Source organism: Chelonoidis abingdonii, chromosome 9, assembly GCF_003597395.2.
Source record: "Chelonoidis abingdonii isolate Lonesome George chromosome 9, CheloAbing_2.0, whole genome shotgun sequence".
Lineage (NCBI taxonomy): Eukaryota > Metazoa > Chordata > Testudines > Testudinidae > Chelonoidis > Chelonoidis abingdonii.
The window spans coordinates 1782651-1802197 of record NC_133777.1 but is presented as its reverse complement, the minus strand read 5'-3'; the positions used below and the strand labels follow the sequence as shown (position 1 = coordinate 1802197).

At 45.0% G+C, this 19547-nt stretch overlaps 1 protein-coding gene across 1 annotated transcript in view; it reads left to right on the top strand.

Moving 5' to 3' along the window:
* The first annotated feature begins 95 nt into the window (after positions 1–95).
* Positions 96–19547, top strand: part of CACNG3 (calcium voltage-gated channel auxiliary subunit gamma 3) — a 65637-nt gene continuing 46185 nt past the window's right edge. The window contains exon 1 of the mRNA XM_032769356.2: positions 96–378. Coding sequence (XP_032625247.1) covers positions 168–378 — 211 coding nt within the window. The 5' untranslated portion in view covers positions 96–167. The remainder of the gene's footprint in view (positions 379–19547) is intronic.

The following is a 19547-nucleotide window of genomic DNA, read 5'->3' as shown; positions in this document are numbered from 1 at the left end:
CCCGCTGCAGCTCGCCAGGCGCAGAGGAGCCTGCGCCGCCAGCCCTGGCCCTCGCTTCCCCTTGGGCAGGGGCCGCCTTCGTGCGGAGCCGGGCAGCCCCTGGCTCCCGCGGCGCTGGCCTGAGCCGCCCCGTCCCCTCGCCCGCGGCCGGCGGACGATGAAGCAGCATGAGGATGTGTGACCGAGGCGTCCAGATGCTGGTCACCACCGTGGGCGCCTTCGCAGCCTTCAGCCTGATGACCATCGCGGTGGGCACGGACTACTGGCTGTACTCGCGCGGCGTGTGCAGGACCAAAGCCTCGAGTGACAACGAGACCAGCCGGAAGAACGAGGAGGTGATGACCCACTCGGGCTTGTGGAGAACGTGCTGCCTAGAAGGTATTTCCCTAGCCCGGCCAGGCGGAGCTTTCGGGGCAGGCCGGGGCTGTCTGGCTGCAGGGGCTGGGGGCTCCGCTCAGCCCCGCTCAGGGGGGACATCGGGTGGGAAGGGGGCTGCTCCTCCACTCGCCCGCTTTGCTTCCCAGCGGCCCCGGCCAACTGGTACCCCGTGTGCGCTCCCCCAAGTGTCCCCGCTCCCACCGGCCCCCGACTTCCTCGAGATACCCTCCCCCAGCCATGCCAGGAGAACTGACCCCCGTGATACGGACCTGGAGCCTCCCTGGGCTGGGGCGTGCACCCTCCGCAACAGCCTGGCCGGTCCTTTAAGGGTGAAAAGGGGATAGATCCGTCTCTCCATCCCTCCCACTGCAGACAGAGGCACAAGAAAGAGCCCGGCAGGTTTCCCATCATTGCGAAATCAAGTTTCCGTTTTAACAAGACCTGTTCTCCTTTGGTTAAAGTTAAACTTTTCTGCCTGACACCTGCTTCCAGAGAATCACTGATTTACTTACATCAGTAGGAACAAGCGGCCCCTTTCTGCTCTATTCCCTGGTTTGGAATATGGGGTGGGAGTTAACACTTTCTAGATACAAACACCGCCTGTGGGTGAATCAAAGCCTGAAGGAAATTCAGGGCAGTTTCTGTCTGGTCTATGTGGTTATAGTCCAGGCTCTGGGTGGGGCCTCTCTAGTTCTGGTGAAGTTGTGGTGAGTGGTTGAGAGCCCTGATGTTCCAAAGACAGCATGATTAGAGCTGCTCCTAATGCCAGGTGTGGTTCAGCTTTCCCACGATGCCAGTTTGGGCACCACGGACTTTTGTCGTTTTCTGAACAGCTCTCTGTTGCGGCCCCTTACCAGAGAAACAGCTGTTTGGGGATGGGGAGGGCTATAGTCCTCCTTGATGCCCATGCTCTTTTTCTAATTCAAATATGAATGGATAAATAACACACAAGCAGGTCAAGTAGCAATGTGCTAGGGAAGATCCTAGTCCCTGTTCCAAGCCCTGAGCCTGAGGTCTGGATAGATACTGTCCCCATGTCCAGTCTTTGCTGGACTACAACTGGATGATTCAATCCAGTAGACCAGCAGATCTCAACTTTTTGTATGCTGAGCCCTCTGTCCAGGAAACAGAAACCAGTCACACACACCTCTTCTTCCTGACCACCTTAGCTGGGAAAGGAACTACACCTTACACATCAGAAAAGTCTGCATTAGATACTGTATCTGGAAGGAAGTACCTGCCATGCCCATCAGTGCCCCCATCACTCACTGGAATCCAGTTTCCCAAGTCCACAAATGTCTGTGTCAGAACTTCACTCTGTAGAGTACTTCTACATCACTCCATAACCTCCTTGCCAACAGCCAGAGCTCTTTCTTATGTTCTTCATGGCTGCAAATGTCTCCAGCGCAAATCGGCTACAAGCTCCAAAGTTCAGCATGCTGCATCTACATCCATTTTTCAGAGTTATTTCTATCAAAAGTTATTGCATGCTATGTTAATTAGGAACAGAAAATTATGAATGTGTAAATTTGGCCTGAATCCAAGCACTGGTACCTGAGCAGTAACCAGTGAAGAGAGGAGCCAGGTTGGGAAGTAACTTTAAATAAATTGCAGCAGCTGGTTCTGTAACCACCAAATATATGTGTTAAGCTGGTACTAAGACATGAATGGCCTTTTTACAGCACAAAGCTCCATTTGTCTCCCTGCTATGCACCTTGTAATGAGAAATTCTCTCTCTAACCTGGCTAAATAAGCTGTGATATTTCTAAGATGCCTATTTCCTTGGTGTCTGAAAGTGCTCAATTCTTGATGACAAGTTTATAAAACATGTTCCTTCTTTTTGTGTTCCGGGTGTGTATGTGTAAATGGTATTAAAAGCCTTGTCCAATGTTCACTGAAGTCAGTGGGAGCATTTCCATTCCTTTCCATGGGCTTTGCATCAGACCTTAATTGTACATAAATGAATCTGTGGTAAACAGTCACTCTTTTGGGGATGGGGACAGGGAAAGAGCCAGGTGTGTGAAAAGTGTTAGGGAGGCACAAAGAATGTCTGAAATTCTTATTTTTGTGTGTGTTACATTTTTTGTGCTACCCTCACTGAAGTAACTCGCTGCTTTGGAACAAACCATGAGAGAGAACAGGGGTCGGTTGGTTTTAGAAATTAGACCCTGGTCTCTTGTGTAACACAGTCAGTAAGGTGCCACACAGCATCAAGCTGAAGTGCCAATCTGAATAGCACAATTCATTTCCCCCAGGTCAGGGATGAAATCTGAGATGACTAAGGAGAAGAGTGCCTGACATTACTCTAATCACTCTTGTGTTGTATTCCTGTCTTCCACCCTTCCTCTTGTCTTTTGAGGCCCCAATCCTACAACTGAGAGCTTTGCAGTGGATTGCGGCACTGGGACATTGGTTTCAATCCCCAGCAGTCTGCCCGTGCAGTATTATTTGCAGGACTGTGGCCTTTGGGCAAGGTCTCTGTCTACCATTGTGTTTGTGCAGCAGCCAGTACCATGGGGCCTCTGTTCTGACTGGGGCGTTACTGTAGTAAGGGCCAGTTTGGCCACCACTCACTTTGGCTGATTTTGAGCCAGTAGCTGAGCTGCAAGAGACCCTTAACTGTTAACCACTGAGCCACCCAATGCTTATGAGTAAACTGCCGCTTCCAAAGGCAGTGGAGCGCTGGAGGTGCCTGGCCGCACAGTGCTGGATGCTACAGGCACTGCCTTGATATTTGCCTAAGAAACTAGTTTCTGTTTTGCGCTCTGTTAACTGATCTGATGCTAGAAAAGACAAATTTGCCTCCAGCAAAGTGTGAACAGCAGATCAACATTCTCAGCTAGATAGAAGGGGACATTTTGCTGAAATAAAAGAGCTCTGAATTTCCTTCTCTAATTCAATATATTTTGTCCAGCTGTTATGTTAGTCACTTTGAAACCCCACCCGTCTCTGCTGTGCAGTAACATGGCTGTTAAGATAGTGCATGGAATACTTTTTATGCACAAGATATACTGACTGGTTTCTAAGGGAGATATCTCCTCAATTATACTTGAATTTATATATATTCATTTTCCTGGATTGGAAATACTTGAATTTTGCCATATATCAACACTAATTGGAAATGAAAATGGTGAGTGCAAAGATGCAGAATATGCTGTTAACATTAACAGATGTTCTTCTTGGGAAAGAGAACTTGTCTTGAACAGGTCATGCTCATGGCTTTTTAATGTATTTGATGCAAAGAAATTAAATGGCAAACAGTTACATGTTAGATTTTCTCTACCTGAGTATTTATGGTAGATTATTCAAATGGCCAAAGTGAGTGTTGAGCTTGTACTGTTTCTCTGATCCATTTTAAATATGTCAGTTATACATGCACAGGAGCTGCGTGGGAACATTTTATATCACATGATTGTAGAAAGCCCATAGGCAAAAGAGGATAAATCTTGAATGAACCAGCAAAGGACCTATGTAGAGACACCCACACTGGAAAATACAAATTAATGGTTGACTCATTATCTAAAGTGTAAGAAGGAATTCACAGACTATCATGCTAACGTGGCCTTTGTTTTAAATTGCAGTGTTTGAATTTTAATTATCACTTGTAGAATATGTGAATATCTTATTAAACTACCTTATTGTGCTTCTTGCTCAAACTTGACAAATACATTTTGTTCCTGTGCATCCTCTTTGGTGGTTTATAATAAATTGTTTTTCCTCTTCTTTGACTTCATGGTTAATATAGAAAGGGGAAAACGCGTAGAACTTTTATGGAGAAAAGGAAATAGTTGAGCTGGGCTTTGGTTCCTGAAAAGTAACAGCTGTTTGGTTTCCATCAGATTTAATTTAACTCAACAACATTAAATATAGTGCTGCTATTTGTTCTCTTTCGTACGCTGGTGTCAGTCGGGAGTAACTCCAAGTTATTACAGAAGTGTAAACCAGGTGTGAATGAGAGGACAACCAGGCCCAGTTTGTTTGAATTATCCATATTTTAAGCACTGTCTTGCCTATTCATCTTTCTCAGGCACCTTCCTCACTATACCCAGTCCCAAATACAGGTCTGTCCAGGTGTAACCCTTAGGAGCACCACCACCATCCTTCTAGGGAGCCAAAGTTATTGCTTACCTTCTTGAAGTGAGAGTGGCTAAATGACCTCTCAGAGGTTTGAGCATTGTCCTGCTAAACCCAGGGTTGTGAGTTCAATCCTTGAGGGGGTCATTTAAGGAACTAGGGTTAAAAAAAACAACAACAAAAAACTGGGGATTTGTCCTGCTTTGAGCAGGGGGTTGGACTAGATGATCTCCTGAGGTCCCTTCCAACTTTGATATTCTATAATTGTCTATAAACCTTTCTGTAGCTAGCCCTGTTGTGGCATTACTGGGTTAAGTAGCAGAATCCCCACTTAACTGTGTTTCATACCCACTGCACTAGGAAGCTGAAGACCTCAGGCTACTCACTAGCTGAGGTTGCCCTTCTGGACCATGTACTGGTCCATCCAGGTCAGTATTCTGCCCCCAGAAATAGCCATTTCCTGTTGCTGCAAAGGAAGACCAAAGCCTCCATAATGTATCCCAATGGATAGAAATAATTCCTGACCAGTGAAGGTGATCAGCTGTCCTTTCCTTATAGTGAGGTGCCCATTGTTCATTTGCTCATCTCACACAATTAGATAGGTTCATTAATGGTCATAAAACTATCTAGTACTATTTTAAAAAAACCTTGCAGCCCCACTCACTATCCCCGTGGCCTCCTGGCTCTGCCCCTGAAGCCCAATGTGGGCTCTTTTTGCAAGGCTGGTAGCCATCTGGCTGTTAATATCCTGTTACCACACTGGCTAGACTCCCCAATGGAGATCAGACTCCACGGTGCTAGGCACTTGTAGCAGGGCAGACTCTGCTCCTGTCTCTTTGCACTACAGAAACTGGCTCAGACTCTACTGGCTGTGTATGCATCATGCCACGTATTTGAACTCCCTCCACCAACACTTTTAGACTGTGCAACAGTCTATTTACAACATCCAAAGGGCTCATAGTCTACATAGACAAGGGGCAGAAGGGCAAAAAGAGACAGGTTGGCCCTTAAACACGAAGTATATGTACTGCTGCTTTGAACTGTATTCTGTTTGCAGATAGCAAATGAAATTAGGTTGTGATCACTTGTACCTAGGCAACCATCATGTTTTAGTTCTGTGATCAATTCATCTTTATCCATCAGAGTCAGGTCTAATATAGAATTACTCTGAGCTGGTTGTGATGCTTTTTGTGTTAGAAAGTTATTTATAATGTTTAGAAGCTACAAGGCAGCATGAGACCCATAGCACATGTCCCGCAGACTGAAAACCCCCATGATAACAAAATCGTTCTTTCTATATATTAGAGATAAAGGTTTAAAGAGCTGCTTATCCTGTTCCTTCTTCTGGTTTGGTGTCTGTAATAGAGCCCCATCAACGCCCCATCTTGTGATTTACCAGTTGGAACAGGAATCTATAAACATTCCAGTTCCTGTTCTTCTGGGTTGTCAGTAACTCGAACACTGGCATCTTTGATGTAGTGTCACCGTGGCCCACTCTATTGTTCCTGAATAGGGTTTATCCAGTGACTTTAGCTTATTTAGAAGCCCAAACAAAGGGCTGGAATTTAAAGGGCTTAGGGATGGGGCTGATCATAGAATATTAGGGTTGGAAGGGACCTCAGGAGGTCATTGAGTCCAACTCCCTGCCCAAAGCAGGACCAATTCCCCAACTAAATCAATTTTTTTTCCACCCTAGATCCCTAAATGGCCCCCTTAAGGATGGAACTCCCAACCCTCAGTTTAGCTGGCCAATGCTCAAACCACTGAACTATCCCTCCCCCAGGGGAAGGGTAGCCAGACTGTCTAGTGAACTCTTAGTTACCTCTCAGAAGGGGACTAAACTTGACAGATGACCTGGCTGGAGACCTGGGGCAGTGAGAGCCAGGGAAGACAGAAGGTTTCCAGGGAGAAACCCCTGGGGACATAGAAGGATTTAAAGTTAGCCCAGGAGGGGCTGAGACCTGAGCCCAGAGACAGGGCTGAAGACACTAACAAGGGTACAGTGATAGTCCTAGCTGGACCTTTGTTACCCCAGGAGACGTTCATTATTGCATATTGACGCTGTGTGATTTGGCCAGAGGGCTGCGCCACTGAAGACCTGCCTGGCCAGGTCAGCAGCTGACGGGGCATCAGGAGCAAAGAAGAAAAATCACAATACCACACCCAGCCCATAGAAGGCACTATCGAGTGGTGAGCGTCCCCCCATGATAAGTGGTTTAGAGCCACCTTTGTTCTAGTCCCACCCCCTGGGTTCTGCACCAGGTGTAGCACGGCTGGACTAAAGACTCGAGCTCGTGGCCTCCAACACATGAGTAAAAGTATCAGTGGAAGCGGGTACGTGGAATTCCTGGAAGTTCTGATTGTGGTTAAAGAGCGAGAGGCACAGACCGTGTTTCTGAAGGGAGCCATGTCACAAACTATCTTTCAGACATGCCTGTTCTCAAATACTGTGTTGCCCTGAACATCCATGTAGCCAGTATTTACCCAGAGACACAGATGGCTTTAACCAGCTCCTGAGAACTAATCTTTGAGAAAGTGTCTTGGAGAAGGGGTTTCTTTCTTTTTGATAGAAGGCCTGCAGTGTTCTCTGTTAGAACGGCAGTGTGTTTACATGGCTCGAGTACCTGTACTCGGGGCTGTACACAGTGACAGCTTCCACACTGCCTGCGAGCAGCGTGGAAGGAGTGAAAGAGCAATCACTGGGATGGGTGAAAGTGAAATGTGTGCTGTGAACCAGCTCCGAGTCGGGCATTGTATAACTGCACAGGAGCGGTGTATCGTCTGGCATCTCTTGAGCTGTGACTCTTTAATAGCAGTGGAAGTCTGCATGTGAATGAGGCTTATGTGGAATTTGACCATGTACGGTCACTGCTTCCATTATTGTTGTACGCAATTCGGGATGGCTAGTGAAGGCTGAAAAATCCCGAGTTCAGGCTGATTGCTGTGGGATGTAGCATTGGTTTTAAAGGGAGAAGACCCTGAGGATTATTACAGGAGAAAGGGATCCTCTAGGCTTTACTGCTGTGAATAGATGGGGGATAATATGCTAACTTCCTGGTGGTCAGAATACAGAGATTCAGATGAGTGTGGTTGAATGGTGAGAACATGGCAATAGGAGTTACAACCCCTGACTCTGCAGTCGTGTAACCTTGTGCAAATCTTTGCACTTCTGTGTCTGAGTTTCACCATTTGTAAAATGGGATAATGACACCTACCTCTCAGCAGGGCAATGTGGGTTAATCCATATTTGTCAAATGCTTCTGAATCTGTGAATGGAATGTGGTCTAGAAGTGCAAAATGTTATTGTCGGTCTAGGGAATATACAGACAACTGGCAGAGAGTAACCTATTGAGCTCAGACGTAGGTGGGATCACCCCACGCTCTCTGTGGACACGGTGCATTTTGTACTGGCACAGGGGAGCCAATCACTTCAGTATGTGGATCAAATGCTTGCAAATTACATAGGTGAGTTTTTGTTCTAAAGCTGTCTTGAGTAAGTGATGCTCCAGTTCCCACCTGGGGATGATTTAACTCAGAAGTCCATCAAACAACTTGAACTAAAAAACTCGTGGCTATTGGAACTCCACTGATTGAAATGGAGTCACTTCCTGGATGGACCTCAACCCTTCTCTCCTGCCTTGAGTGTAAAACAACGGCTGCTTACCAAGACACAAGTATCCAGCTTGAATGTTACCCCCACATTTCTATATATGCTGGGTGCATGCAGGACATATCTAGTGCACAGAACACTGGGCCTGGAGTTGGGAGACCTGGCTTCTATTCCAGCTCTACCTGTGACCTTGGGAAAATTGCTTTCTCTCTCTGTGCCTGTTTCCCTTTCTCCTCTGTTTAGATTGCAAGCTTCTCAGGAGAGGGACTGTCTCTTGCTATGTATATGTGCAGTGCCTAGTTTAATAGACCCCGATCTTGTTAAAGGCAGCTCCAAGATCCTGTAATATTATTAATTATTTCATAAAATATGTGGAGATATAATTGCAACAACTGCAAACAAAGAGTAGCTATTAATGGAATGATGTCGGATTGGAGACAGGTCTCAAGCAGGGTTCCAAGGGGATCTGTTCTGGGGCCAGTGTTGTTGAACATATTTATTAATGACCTGGATGTAGATATAGAGAGCAGACTGATCAAGTTTTCAGATAACACAAAGCTGGGGGTGGGGTTGCCAAAACTTTGGGTGCTAGAGCTAAAATTCAGAGGGATCTTGATACATTGGAGAACTGGGTTGTGGACAACAAAATTCAGCAAAGACAAATGTAAGGTGCTGCACTTAGGGAAGAAAACCCAAATGCACAAGTACAGAATGAGGGATAACTGGCTTGGCAGCAGCACGGCTGAGAAGGATCTAGGAGTTGTGGTGGATCACAGCCTCAACGTGAGTCAGCAATGTGATGCTGTTGCAAAAAAAGCAAATGCACTTGTAGATTGCATTAACAGAGGTATAACATGCAAGTCATGGGATGTGATAGTACCACTCTACTCAACGCATGTCAGGCCTCAGCTGGAGTACTGGGTCCAGTTTCGGTCACCAATGTATAGAAAGAAAGTAGAGAAACTAGAAAGGATCCAAAGGCGAGCGACAAAGATGATCAAAGGGATGGAATGCAGCCATATGAGCAATGGCTGAAGGAACTGGGTATGTTTAGTTTGGAAAAGAGGAGATTAAGGGGGAATATGAGAGTGGTCTTCAGATACGTGAAAGGCTGCTCCAAAAAAGACAGAGAAAAGTTGTTCTCTCTTGCCACAGAGGGCAGGACAAGAGGCGATGGGCTCAAACTGCAGCACAGCAGATTTAGGTTAAATCTCAGGAAAAACTCCCTAACTGTAAGAATAGCTGGGACAATGGAACAGACGCTTCTGGAAGTCGTGGAAGCTTCTTCACTGGAGGTTTTCCAAAGGAGGCTGGATAGCATCTGTCTTGGGTGGTTTAGACCCAACAAATCTCGCATCTTGGCAGGGGGTTAGACTAGATGACCCTGGCGGTCCCTTCTAACCCTGTGATTTTACTATTCTAGTAATGTATGATAGAAGCCTCCTTTTACTCAGGTAGGAGTGGATAATAGAGGCTGTTAGTTTTGCATTGCCAGTGTTGGGGCATTTTCACAGTTGTAGTGTTGTGAGGCTGTTTGTTTTAAATTCCTATTTTTGCTCATGCAAACCAGCTCTGGTCCTAGGCTTGCTGTGCAGCACCTACTTAATGCATTTAAAACAGCTACCGATCAGTGCAGAACATATTGTGATTTTACTTCAAAAATACCTAGATGTACATTTTCAAAAGTGACTAGTGCTTTTTGGATGCCCAATTTGAGATACTTTAAAGGGGCCTGGTGTGCAAAGGGCGGGAGCTCAGCACTTTCCAAAAATCAGGTCCCTTTCAGGAGTCCCATGTTGGACACCCAAAATCACCACTTTTGAAAGCCAAGACTTAAAAAAGTACTATAACCCCCAAATGGCATCTGTGTCCCAATGTGTCCACAGTGTGCTGTGATTGTTCTGGGTATCTTGACAGGAGCTCTGATGAAATGGCCAGGATGTTGAACTCTCCTAAGTGTCTCCTATATCATACTAATTACTGCTCACATGGATTTTTGTAATGCACCTAATGTACGCTCCAATAAATTGACATTAACCTCATTTATCAAGTTAACAAAAAGGGTTTTTTTAAATGTGTAAATAGTTAGCACCCCTCTGCGGCAACCACATGAGGGCTCTCATATAGAGAAGGGTGTCAAAGTGCATGGTTCACCTTGTAAATGACCCTCTCATAATAAGACAGAAAATATCATGTTGCCTCTATATAAATCCGTGGTAGGCCCACACCTTGAATACTGCGTGCAGATGTGGTCACCCCATCTCAAAAAAGATATTTTGGAAAAGGTTGAGAAAAGATCAACAAAAATAATTAAGGATATGGAACAGCTTCCATATTAGGAGAGATTAATAAGACTGGGACTCTTCAGCTTGGAAAAGAGACAACTAAGGGAGGAGACGATAGCAGTCTATAAAATCATGACTGGTGTGGAAAAAGTAAATAAGTGTTTTTTACTCCTTCTCACAACAGAAGAACTTGGGGACACCAAATGAAATTAATAGACAGCAGATTTAAAACAAAGAAAAGGAAGTATTTTTTCACACCACGCACAGTCAACCTGTGGAACTCCTTGCCAGAAGATGCTGTGAAGGCCAAGACTATAACAGGGTTCAAAAAATAACTAGATAAGTTCATGGAGGACGGATCCATCAATGGCTATTAGCCAGGATGGGCAGGGATGGTGTCCCTAGCCTCTATTTGCCAGGAGCTGGGAATGGGTGACAGGCAGCGCCGGCACTTCCATTTAGGCGACCTAGGCGGTTGCCTAGGGTGCCAGGATTTGGGGGGGGGGTGGCATTTTGCTGCTCTCGGCAGCAATTCGGCAGTGGGGGATCCTTCCGCGCTCCGGGTCTTCGGCGGCAATTCTGCGGCGGTCCTTCAACTCGCTCCGGGACCCGCCGCTGAAGTGCCCCAAAGACGGGTCGAAGCGCGGAAAGGACCCTGCCTAGGGCGCCAAAAACCTGGTGCCAGCTCCTGGTGACAGGCAGGGCTGGTGCACCACTTAGGTGACCTAGGCGGATCGCCTAGGGCATTGTGTATTGGGAGGCGCCCATTTTTTTCGGTGGCGGCTGGATCTTCAGCGACCCCAGTCACCGCCGCATTTAGACGGAGGGAGCTGGGCAGGGGAGTGCAGGGAGGGGCGACTGCAGCAAGTAAGGAGGGCGGCACACAGGGGAACTCCCCGCCATCTTACCCTGCCCTGCCTCCTCCACAAGCACGCCATGGCTGCTTCACTTCTCCCCCTCTCAGGCTTGCGGCACCTAAGCTGATTGGTGCTGCAAGCCTGGGAGGCGGGGAGAAGTGAATCAGAATAGCGTGTACAGGGAGGAGCTCTTCACTCATCGCCTGCCTCCAGGCTTGCGGCGCCAATCAGCTTAGGCGCCACAAGCCTGGGAGGCGGGAGAAGTAAAGGCGTGCTTGGGGTGCTCGTGCTTGTGCGCGGAGCAGGGATGAGCTGGGTTGGGGGGGTGCCTGAGTGAGTGGGGGAGCTCCTGCGGAGGGGTGCCTAGGGCGGGGGGGGCGCCTCAGGGCGGGGGCGCAGGGAGGGAGGGCGCAAGGTGGAAGTTTCACCTAGGGTGCGAAACATCCTTGCACCGACCCTGGTGATGGGATGAATCCCTTGATGATTCCCTGTTCTGTTCATTCCCTCTGGGGCACCTGGCATTGGCCACTGGTGGTAAACAGGATACTAGGCTAGATGGACCTTTGGTCTGACCCAGTGTGTCCGTTCTTATGTTCTCTCCCTCGCTGATTCATAGAGCGGCTCTGCCATGGCCTTTGTTATTATTAATTCTTATCAGCACAAATAGTGCGTAGATGCCGAAGAAGGTAAAGCACCCAAATCCAACTCCCTTAGGCTGCTTTGACAACCCCATCCTTGGCGCATGGGAAAGTGATGAGGGAAATGGAATGGAAACTCAGCCTCTTCTCCTCATCTCCCTCTGTCTTCAGATATACAATTACTGAAAGGCACTTTCAGAGCCATCTAATGTATCTGGTACATAGTACAAGTGCACAAGGAAAGGGAGTGTTATCTAGTGGTTAAAGCACAGGTCTGGCAGCCAGGAGTTTAAAATCCTGTCCCCAGCTCCGTAACTGGCTCCCTCTGTGTCCTTGGAGAAAGGCTAGAACTGTAATATAACCTTTTACAATCTTTGAAATGATTTCTTGAATTTAATTTAGTCATTGATATTTAGGAAATTGTTGAAGATGTTTTTTCAAAAGTGATCTCCAGAGAACTCATTGTGGTTTATGGCTTCACACTTCTTCCTAAAGTTATTTGTATCTTTTCTTTTCTTTTCTCTGGGGTTAAATGTACAAATTGAATCCATCTATGTTGCCATTCCTTTTGTGAAATCCTAAAGCCCAGACTATAATGAACCCTGGCTCAACGTGAACCCAGACTTCAGGGAGAAAGTAAGGTATCAGCAGGCATCTAGAGAGATTCCTTTGATTAAGGAGACCCCTGCTGTGATAAAGAGTGACAGTGTCTGTTTGATTACTGGTGTCTTCTTTCTTTGGTCATGTATATTGACAGAGCTCCACAACAGCTCAATAAATAGAAGACATTTCAGAGTTTGTGCTAAGGAACACTATTGCATTCCTCATTATATCATTTAAAATTGATTATATAACAAACAAGTGTTAACATTATTGATTGGTGGGACTAGCCCTGATGATTCACATATAAGTCTTTACAGTCTTATCTTCTAAGCTACATGTTTAGGTAGATCAGCTCAAACATTTTAAATTTAATATTTTAGAAATATAATCTGCAAGTAGGGCTGTGCTTTATTTTAAAGCACATTCCATGTCCTGATGAATATTTATATCCTAGGAAAATACAAAGCAGCCTGCTTGAAAGCGTTAACCTCTTGTTGCCATTACCCAAAGGAAACATAAACATCACTTGACATGCACATCTATTTTAGGTCAAATGGAATTTCTGAGGGGAAAATATTGAACATTGGCTACAATTGACTGGATTATGACCTTACTTGACAAATGTATGAAATGAATATAAAGGGATAATTATCTGAAGTGAAATTAACCTTGGGCCACCCAGCATACATCAAAAAGATTTCAGGACAAAATCCATTTTTGTCCTCGAATTACCATGTATTCTGTGATGACAAAAAAATAAAAAGGAAAGGATTGATTTCTGCAAAATGCAGCCCATAAAAATCAGGCCTTATCCCCCCAAAGCAGAAACAGAAATCCATATTGACACTAAGACAGAGATTTCCATAATGGTGCAAAAAGACAAATGCGCGTGTGCAGTTGCTGAGACTATAAACCAAAGTACAGTCATTGTGCACGCACATTATGCACATACGTGCAGTTATATAACAGGGGCCTCTCTGTCCAAACCCATTGGCCCATCTCCATGGAAACCACTCTTGCCAACAATTATTTGTTTTTAGCCCTTCTTAGAGAGCCCAGAATCAGCTCTGCACCCGTGCCCGGATACCATGCTATGGTGCAATACGAACCCCAGGGATCTAGAACCCCAAACCACAAAAGGCAAGAAAACCAGTGTTCATGTTGTGAGGTGTTAGATCTACACCTGTCTTGTCAAATAACAGCACAATATTAATGGTGCTGGTGCCTTATTTATTGGCTTATATAGTCTTCTGCCAGGTTCATTTCCCTTCAGTGTCTCCGCCTCTTCTGGTCCAGTTTGAGCTCTTGGTTGTCCCCTGTGAAGCCCTGAATGCTCTAGGATCTGGTAACTTTTGCAAATCACTTTCCTCCTGTGTTCCATTCTGCTCTGCATCCTGCCCAGTCACTCGTGTTTTTGATTGCTGGGGTTGTCCTCTGCAGGATCACAGGCAAGGCACCTCTCACTGGAGCAGCTCTGCCTGTGGAGCTGACTTTCCCAAGTTCTCCACCAGAGGCCAATTCTGATGCACTTTAGGGCATGGTGTAGAGCTCATGTTTTTACTGAATACTTTAACAAACTACCCTTGAGGTATAGTATGTGCCTTAAGCCCTATTTTAATCTAGTCATCTGTAAGGTCAGCTTGATGTTTTGCATATTTATCATTTACTGTGAGACTCGCAGATGCCACAGCCAAGCACGGTCAAAATAAATAACTGCAGCTGTTATTCCAGGTTATGTATCTTGTCCTGTGAGTAACTTACAGCGCTGCTTCTGAGATTGACGGAGTCATTCAATCTCTAGCAAGGACAGAGTGAAGTTAAACCATTTTCTGCTCTTGTTTCAATCACTGCCCTGTGAGTGGATTTCACTTTCTCACCATGTTTCACTGCAGACGGCCTCATAAGTGAGACTAATTTGCCATTGTTCTATTTTAATTTCAGTCTCAGGAACAAGGAACAGTAGCAGAATTTTAAAGCTTCAGACAGGTGAACTGCAGCTGTCAGTTCTATTTGAACTTTTCTAGTAGTTTGTGTGTTGGCTACTTCGTATCTGCACCTCAACCACTTCCCATCCTCAGAGGCACCTAGCATGTAGCTATTCCATGGTTAGCACTTCCAAATAAGGAATGATAGAATGAGCTCATGAGTATGGCATATTGTTCCATTTTGCAGCAGGTAGCATGATACCTTTATTTTGTTTCTCTGTCTCTGACTTGCAAAATTCACGCCCATCACCCAGGCTGAGTAACTGCATTTAATAGGCTTGAAAATATAAACATTTTTTGTATTCATAATAGTAAAGGACAGGCAAATAGATTATGATTCCTGGACAGGTAATATTTTATGACAATGTTCTTAGGTTCTATATATTTCTGATCTCCCCTCCACCTTGGTATTTAGGCATCAAATACAAAATTAAGAATGCTACTATTTTGGTCTGCAAGGGATGGCCATCTCCAACAATCCTTGCATCAGCCATTGCTACTCAGTTTTATTAAGTAAATGTTTTTATTGTATAGAGGAAAACAAAACTATAGCAGTTACAATGAAATAAGCAAACCCTATATAGGTAAGTACAATGTAAGGCCATATCCATCTTACTGGACAAGAATATTTTACACTTGTTTTATACTCGAAGAAAAAGAACCATAGTAAAGAGAAAAGTGGAACAAGTTAGAGGAAACTAGGGATAAAAGACACTCAGTATGGTATGTCAGATAGAAGAAGCCCAGCACAGAGTCAGAGAATCCTCATCTTATAGCAGTGGCATTAGTCTGCTAGGCCAGGGTTGTTTTTTTTAAAAGGGCTCAGCAGATTGGGTGAACGTTGCGTTCAGAGCGTGTAATTAGGTACCTTCAGTGCAAAGATCACCTCTCCATAGTTATCTGTCAGTTGAGCACCTAAGAAATACACCCAAAAGTCATCAAATTAGAGGAAGTATCTCCATTCTTTGAGGTGCTCCTCAGTCTACAGCAGCCATATTACTTAATCTAATGTCCCTGTTTTCTCATGGGGGGAAAAAAACGTTGCCAAGTTGTTCTTATTTAGTGCAAAAGACTAGGATGAGAGCAGAAAATGTCATGTTGTTCCACAGCTGTGAGCAGAGGAGAAGAGCAAAATGGAGGAATATATAAATTCAATTTTGCTGCAGTTTTCAAAGTCCGTGGGAATGCCACACATTAGGGATAATGTCATCAGGCAGGCATACCTTGTGACTTTTGCTGTTGGCAAAAATATAAGTAAGTATATTATACTATAAAGTATAATAGGATAACAATTGGTTGCATTTGAGGGTGATGTGTCTGTGGCTCTCAAACATTCATAGTTTACGTTTCTCTAGTGAATTGGTGATTGCCAGGCAAGTGTATTTTTACTATGTATTTGTGACTTGAATTGCAATGGGAAAAAACCAACCCTGAATATCCAAAGTGGTTACTAATAAATAGCTACCATTATTGACATATTTGTCAATATCACCTCTTAAAAACTATTGCCCTGACGGTGCTGCTTCTAATCCCCCGTGTATAATTCATCATCTATTCCTGGGATAAAGGCATTGCTACGGTCTGGCTGGCCCCATTCCTGTCTTAGAAAGGTCACTATGGTATTTATTTGGTCTGCTATGGCTACTGGTGGATGTTACTGCATTGATCAGCCATTTGTCCCTATTTCTTTACAAGCATCTCTTGCTGGGACATGACTGGCAATTGCTACAATCTTCCCAGTATTGATCAGGCCCCCAGTCAGTTAACTAGGATTCGTGTGAAACTTCTTTATTGTCCTGCCTTGTACTCCTGTGCCAGGTGGGTGTAAGACACTCCCCAGTCAGAAGGCACGTGGGCATGGTGAATCCATTGCAGAACATTCTCTTCCAGGTGCTAGTCCCCAGGTTGTTTAGCTAAGTGACAAGCCTTGCTGTGGCAGCAATTCCCCTGGGAGCTGTCATTCTCCTTTCTGCTGAGAGGTAACAAAGTGTTATTTCCTTTGTCCTTCCCACATAGTCATTCTTGTTCTTTGTTTGGGTGGTTTTTCAGTTTATTGAAATCTGCACTGTCCCTGGCCTTCAGATCACTTGTCCTCCTTTTCTCCTCATCTTGGCTTTCCAGAGAGGAGAGCGGATTCTCTGGGGTTCTTATGCTGGAAAGGCAATGTTTAGGGGAAGCAAGTACACATGGAGAAATGACCTAATGAATACTTTTTGATTCTAACAATCCCTTGCGGGGTGGGAGGATAAGAGAGACATTCTTGACACAGAATGCCACTGTTGTACATTTTCAATGTATGTGTGAATTACTGCTCTTACAAGGACTAAAATACCCAGTAAAACCAGAATTGGACTAATACACCTGTACCCCGATATAACACAACCCAATATAACACAAATTCAGATATAACGTGGTAAAGCAGTGCTCCTGGCGCGGGGGAAGGGCTGTGCACTCCGGTGGATCAAAGCAAGTTTGATATAATGCAGTTTCACCTATAACGCGGTAAGATTTTTTGGCTCCCGAGGACAGCGTTATATTGGGGTAGAGGTGTAGGTGAAAAGAGGTAAAATCAGACTGGTCTATCCCAAAATGATAGGGATACAATTATGCAAGGACACACTGATAGTTGGCAGAGTTGCAATTGAGTTGTGTTCCAAGAAAGAAGAAGTGTGTATTCACTAGTGTTACAGAACCTCAACGTTTGCTTGGCACTCTACTGAACATGTAGCTAAGTCTCAGCCCTGGCGTATGCTTTAAATATGGACTAACCAGTGAAGATAACAAATGAAAATGTCAGGGGGAAGGAGGAGGGAGTAGAAGGAAAAAGGCTACAATAATATCAGGCAGTTAGTTCAGAGGCATTCCCTCCGATGCCCCTCACCATGCCCAAGGCACCATCCTGTATAGGCAGGGCTCTGTGAGGTCTCTGTCCTGCAGGCTCTATTGTGTGAGTAAGGCCCTGCTGTAACATCCCTTTACAGTGCTATGAATAATTCATCTTTCTCTGCCTGAATGTTCTTGCCTAGCATGTCCTTCAAATGAGAATAGAATACTTTTGCAGTAATGTCCATCACCCTGGTGTCTGGGCAGCTCTGTAGTGACTAAGCACATGAGTCTATCTGTGTCTCTCAGGTATCGCTAAGTTGCTGATCACCCTGTTGTGTCTAAAGCAGTCCCCTATCTTATGCAAGAACTAACGTATTCCTAAGATTTTCTGTACAGTTGATCCAACCTTTTATTAAAGACCAGATTCAAGTTGGCAACAACTTTTAGCGGGTCTCTTCTTAGGCTGTTACTTAGGGCAGGTTTCACCACAGGGATATAGGGAGAGATTTTCAAAAAATTCTGGGGAAACAAAGTATATGATTGCGTAATTAGAGACTGTATTGTAATGCACACACATCCGGAAGTGGGATTAAGGTTGCTCAGACAACCTTAAATCTGGTGTCTCCTAACTTTTGAGTACTTGATTTTGCAACTGTAACAGTGTTCTTTTAATCTTGTTTTTGGTGTTCTATAAAAGTTAGGCAGGAACATTTCATGAGCATAACCACCATGTCTAGATACTGAATTATAACTGTGACAGACTCGTTAGAAGTGGTGTCACTTCCAATAACTGTTACCTGGGAAAGACGTTCTGCTACTAAGCATTTAGGGGCAAATTAGGGTCACGCTAACACAGCTGTGTGTTGTGGAGCTGGGGCAACACCCACGCTGGGGGCAACCATATTGAGCGGCAAGCCTATGGAGAGCACTGTGGGTGGGGGTTCACCTGAGGATATAGCTCTGGGCACGGCTGGGCTTGGATCAGCACTGGTTACATCTATTGGATGGATGTAGCAATAGGTAGCTCTCCTGGGGCTTCCCTACTGCCAGGGGAGGTATCATGCCTTTGAAAACCATTTTGCTGTCAGGCTCCGGATATATGATTCCCATCCCCGACAAGTCTCAAGAGAAGAACTGAATAGTAACTAGTCCAGGCCCAGACCTACTGCCATTGAAGTTGATGGCAAAATTTCCACTGGCTTCAACAGAAGCAAGATTGGGACTCAAATATAGTTACTCTAGGATAAGAATTAATGAGCAAGAATTGGTGCATAATCTGAATTTATCCATCCATTCTGCCATCCATCAAAGTATCTCGCTCTGTCCCTCCCCCCTCTTCATATCTATATTCAGTAACTGCCTTCCAAAAAGAAAAACCGAGTGGGAGTTTGAATTGTTTCAAAGCCACAGAATTATTCTAGCGAAATGCTTTCTGCTTTGAGTCAGATTTGAGAAACCTTGGAGGGAGCCAGGCTAATTTATAGCTAAGAAAATCCTGAGAACTGGCCCGAGGGGACAGTGAGCCCTCAGAAGGACCCTAGCTGGCTAGGGGGTGGTTTGGCATTGAAAACACCACTGATTCACACCAAGTCCATTTCAGACTGGTTATCCTTGAGTCTGGGCCAGAGCGCAGACAGCTGAGATAGAAGGTTAAATGAGATGGACTCCCATCCTCCAGATCTGTGGGTAACAGAAGGTTACTACCGTACTCAGTACATCTCTAACGTCAATTGTGATAATGCACGACTGCCTCACAGAGCCATAGAGCGCCAATGTACTGTTCAGAACATACAGGATCCCCACAGCTAACATTCCTGCTGCCCCCGCTCCCCCCAGGCACGAAGCACAGAGCCTAGCTGTGGGGGAAAGTTTACTTACGGAAAAATCCTATAGCATGTCATGGGGTGAAACCAATAATGTTCTATAGAAGTTACTCTAAAAACCTGAAGAATTTAACAGATAATGAGAATCTTTCTGTAGGTTTTGGGGGTTTTGAAAAGCATCCTTTAGAACCGCTATAATTCTCCATTTAATCCTATAAGATGGTCCCCAAAGAAACCCTATAGAGAGGTTCTAATTTTATTTTCAATTATATAGGATTTTTCCCATCAGGGATTGTTCTTAAACCTATTTTCTAGACTAAAATTAGCTTGGGATTGCCCATGATGGACAGCAGTTGGTAAGGGATGACCTGTATGTTTCCGTCTATGGAAATTCATTCAGACTTGCCATACTAATATTTATTTTTCTACTTGCTAAAATGAAATATGATTTTTCCCCCATATGTCATT